Source organism: Equus przewalskii, chromosome 9, assembly GCF_037783145.1.
Source record: "Equus przewalskii isolate Varuska chromosome 9, EquPr2, whole genome shotgun sequence".
NCBI classification, from domain to species: Eukaryota; Metazoa; Chordata; class Mammalia; order Perissodactyla; family Equidae; genus Equus; species Equus przewalskii.
In genome coordinates, this window is record NC_091839.1 from 4490652 (window position 1) to 4494418 (window position 3767).

Sequence of the window (3767 nt, forward strand, 5' to 3'; positions counted from 1 at the left end):
GAACTCTGAGAGCCCCGCCAGCCTCTTGGCTGCCGCCCCCAGGCTCCTCCCTTCCCACCAGAGGATGCCCCCTCCCTTGGCTGGCCATCACCACCGCCAAGGAGGCGGGGGCCGGGGCACTCCAGGGGCAGTCATCAGAGGGAGGGGCTTGGTTCAGGGTGGGCACAGTGGGGACGGGCGGATGCTGGGGCTGGCCCTTGCGAGGCAGCATGTGGGCAAGGGCCAGACACCAGATGCAGGCCTCCGTGGGCCCCCTCCGTGGGTCGGCTGGGACAGGGCAGGTGTGGAGGGTCGAGTGGATGGGTGCCCTCCAGGGCCCTCCTGGGTTGGCTGCAGCCACATGGCCCAGAGCAGGAGGGAGGGAGGGAGGGTCCCACGGCTTGAGGCCTCTCCCTGCCCGCCCAGGGTTGTGCTGATGGGCTGGAGCGAAGGCAGGTGTGAGCGAGGCTGCTCCAGAGCTGGGGCTGTGAGGGATCTGGAAGAGTGTGCCAAAGGGCCCCTGGAGCCTGGAACTGCTGGGCCAGGCCTGCCCACATGCCACAGAGGCCGTGGCAACTGCAGACTCCCTCTCTGAGTCCCTCTTCTCCTCCCAGGGGCTGAAGACAGGCTACAGCAAGGCCCCCTGATATCCCCTCCCCCCACCCCTCCCCCACACTGCCCCAGGAGACTCTCTCTTCAGCCTTTGGCATTCTCAGCTCGGAGCCTTCTTGTCCTTCTCCCGTTTATCTGTCTTGGTTGGGGGAAATCATCCCCTTAATGTAAAGAGGAGCTCGGGATGGGTGGAGAGCTAATGAGAGCCAGGATGTCAGCCAAGGAATATGCTGCGATTATTTACAAATGTGACCCGGCCCACGGAAAACCTTGGAAGTAGCTTTTCTAGTTTGAAAAAGACACCAAAATTTACTTTGATATGTTTATGTTATAGATATAATACATAAAACATCTAGCATGAAACTCTACGTTCTCCCCAAGGAAGAGAACCAAGCCGCCCTACCCTGCTCCCAGGCCCAGCGGTCTGTGCGTGCTGGCCGGAGGCTGGGCCGCCTCCCTTCCAGACCAGGAGCCAGGGCCTCTGGGGAACCAGCCTGTGGGCAGCCCCGGCCGGAGGCCCACAGCCACCCCCAGGGAAGGCTGAGAGGAAAGGGAAGCCCACCTCACCTCTTTGCTTCCCCTGGGAGCAAAAGCAATCCCCAAACCAAGAGGAAAGAGAGCCGCACACCCTCCCTGCAGCTGCTGACGGAGAGTCTCATTTTGGCAAGTATCTGAGCAAAACCAAAACAAACAAAAACCAAATAAAATGGTAGTTTAGCATAGACGTGCACACTCACATTGCACAAGGCACCGCTGGGACACCGAGAGAGAGGCCAGATACAAGTGTTGATATCGGCTGATAAAGCAAAATATTTGACAAGCTTCTCATAACTTTGGTCCCTCCGGGACGGGCCGATGGTGCTTCATATTTGTACGGCAATGCTGGGGACATACAGTACAGACGAGGCTGCTGGTCTCAGTGTCCCTCCCCCCAGCCCCCAGCCCCATCTCTAGGCTCCCTCTTCCACGAGGCCTCCCCTCCCATGAACATACGTCCTTATAGCTAAGCAGCGACCCAGCTTTTTGGTCTGACTGGGGGTGGGGTGCTCCCACTGGTCACCTGGTGCCCCCCATCTCAGTGAGTTCTGCCCCGGGAAGTCCAGCCTGTTGTTGCAGGCTGGGAGGTTAAAGACAGGGAACTAGGGACCCTCCACCTTCATGGAGAACTATGGGAACAAGCTTAGGTTCAGAGCCCTGTGTTTCCTCCCCTCCAAGGACAGGCGCTGAGGAGGCGAGGGCTGGCTTGCTGGGATCTCTGCTCCCTGAGCCGTCCTCCTGGGGCCGGCCTGTTGCAGCCTCGGGGAAGAGGCAGGAACCCTCCAAATCAAATGACAAGGCACATATTTTCTCCCCCTACTCGGTAGGAATGGGAGCAGTGAGTTTTCGTTTCCAAGGCACAAGGTTATTCCTTAATACTAGAGTTGCCGGGCTGCCGGCTCAGCCCCACGGCGCTTCTCCTCTTTCGCAAGGAGAAACCACGGCCTGACCCCTCATCTTAGACGCACCGTGTCCGGCGCAGAGGAAGGAAGGGGGCACGCGCAGCAGGCCAGGCTTTCAGGTGGCACCGGAATCTCCTAGTCCTGGCTTGCGCGGCTCGGGCAGTCTGGAGATCCGGAGACCCTGAGACCCGAAACCACTCCCGGGGTCCCAGCCAGGGGCCAGTCCAGGGCGGTCCCGCGCGGCGCGCCTCACGCGCAGTTGCCCATGGCCTTGACCAGGGAGCTCTCGGGCAGCTGGCGGAAGATGCCCCGCAGCGTGTCCAGTTCGCGGCTCAGTTGTTCCACCCGCTTACGCAGGCGGTCATTGTCACTGGTCAGCTCCAGCACCTTCTGCTGCGTCTCCACGTTGCGCTGCTTGGCCTTGTCCCGGCTCTTGCGCACCGCGATGTTGTTGCGCTCGCGCCGTACCCGGTACTCGTTGCTGTTCTTGTCCACCGACTTCTTGGCTTTGCCTGCGCTGCCGCTGCCGCCGCCGCCGCCGCCGCCCGCGCGGAGGTCGGGGTGCGCGGCGCTCAGCCCCTTGAGCGCACCACCGGGGCCTGGCAGGCCAGCGGCGCCGAGCGCGGGCGCGGGGTGCGGGCTGGGCACGGGCGTGGGCGGCGGCGTGGGGTGGCCGGGCTGCAGGTGCATGGTGGTCTGGCCGCAGTGCGCGATCTGGAACTGCAGGTGCGGGGCGGCCAGGTGCGCGGGCGGCGGGTGCGGGTGCGGGGGCGGCGGCGGCGGCGGCTGGTAGGGGAAGAGGCCGGCCAGCGCCAGCTGCTTCGCCTCGTCCTCCTCGCGCGGCTCCTGCTTGATCACCAGCGGCCGCAGCGCCGGCGCCCCGACGCGCTCGTACAGGGGCTCCAGCCTGCCGTCCAGGTAGCCGGCCGCCGTGCAGCCGTAGCCGGGGGGAGGGCCGTGCGCCCCCCCGGGCATGACGGCGCCGCCGGGGCCCCCGGGGGCGCCCGGGTAGTCAAAGTCGCCGCCTCCTCCCGCAGGGGCCGCGGCCGCCTTGGCCTTCTCCTGCTGCCGGCTGTGCTGGAACAGGTCGGCCAGGAACTCGTCGTTGAAGGCGGCCGGGTCGATGTAGGCGCTGATGTCGATGGACGTCTCGTGTTCGCAGATGCCGCCCAGGGGCTCCGGGGCGGCAGGTGGGGCGGGGGGCTGCGCGGGGCCCGCGCCCCGGGGAAAGCCGAAGGCGGCGCTGCTGGGCGCGTGCTGGGGACTCTGGAGGTGGCTGCTCATCGGGGTCCGCGGCTCCACCTCGTAGAAGTCGGCCGACTCCATGGGGGAGCTACAGTCCTCCCGTCATGGCGAGCCTCGGCGGCCTCCAGCCTGCGCGGGGCGCCGCTGCTGCCGCCGCCCACCCGGAGCCCCTGCTCGCTCGCGCCCGCGCAGCTCCCGGTCGCGAATGGCCAGGCCCACGCGGGCCCCGCATTTATACCGGGGCAGCCGTCGCCCTCTAGTGTCCAAATCTGACCACCGGCGACGGCGGCGCGGAGCCTCCTGGGTCTTAGCGCCTGTTTTCCGGAGGGGGCGGTGAGTGGGGCCGGAGCGCGGCGCTGGCGGGGAGAGGCCACGGCGCAACGCCCACTGCTCCTTGGGCTGAGAGCCAAACCCCGACGGACGCGCAGTGCCCCACCCTCTGCCAAGTGGTCGCCCTGTGCACACGCGGTTGGTGGCGTGGCCCCCTCCTCT

General features: G+C 65.7%; 1 protein-coding gene across 1 annotated transcript; it reads right to left on the bottom strand.

Annotated features, from left to right (window-relative positions):
* Positions 1–899: 899 nt before the first annotated feature.
* CEBPA (CCAAT enhancer binding protein alpha) lies at positions 900–3491 on the bottom strand. Its single transcript, XM_008526096.2, has one exon. The coding sequence runs from the start codon at positions 3354–3356 to the stop codon at positions 2280–2282; it is 1077 nt and encodes a 358-aa protein (XP_008524318.2). The 5' UTR covers positions 3357–3491; the 3' UTR covers positions 900–2279.
* Between the last annotated feature and the right edge of the window lie 276 nt (positions 3492–3767).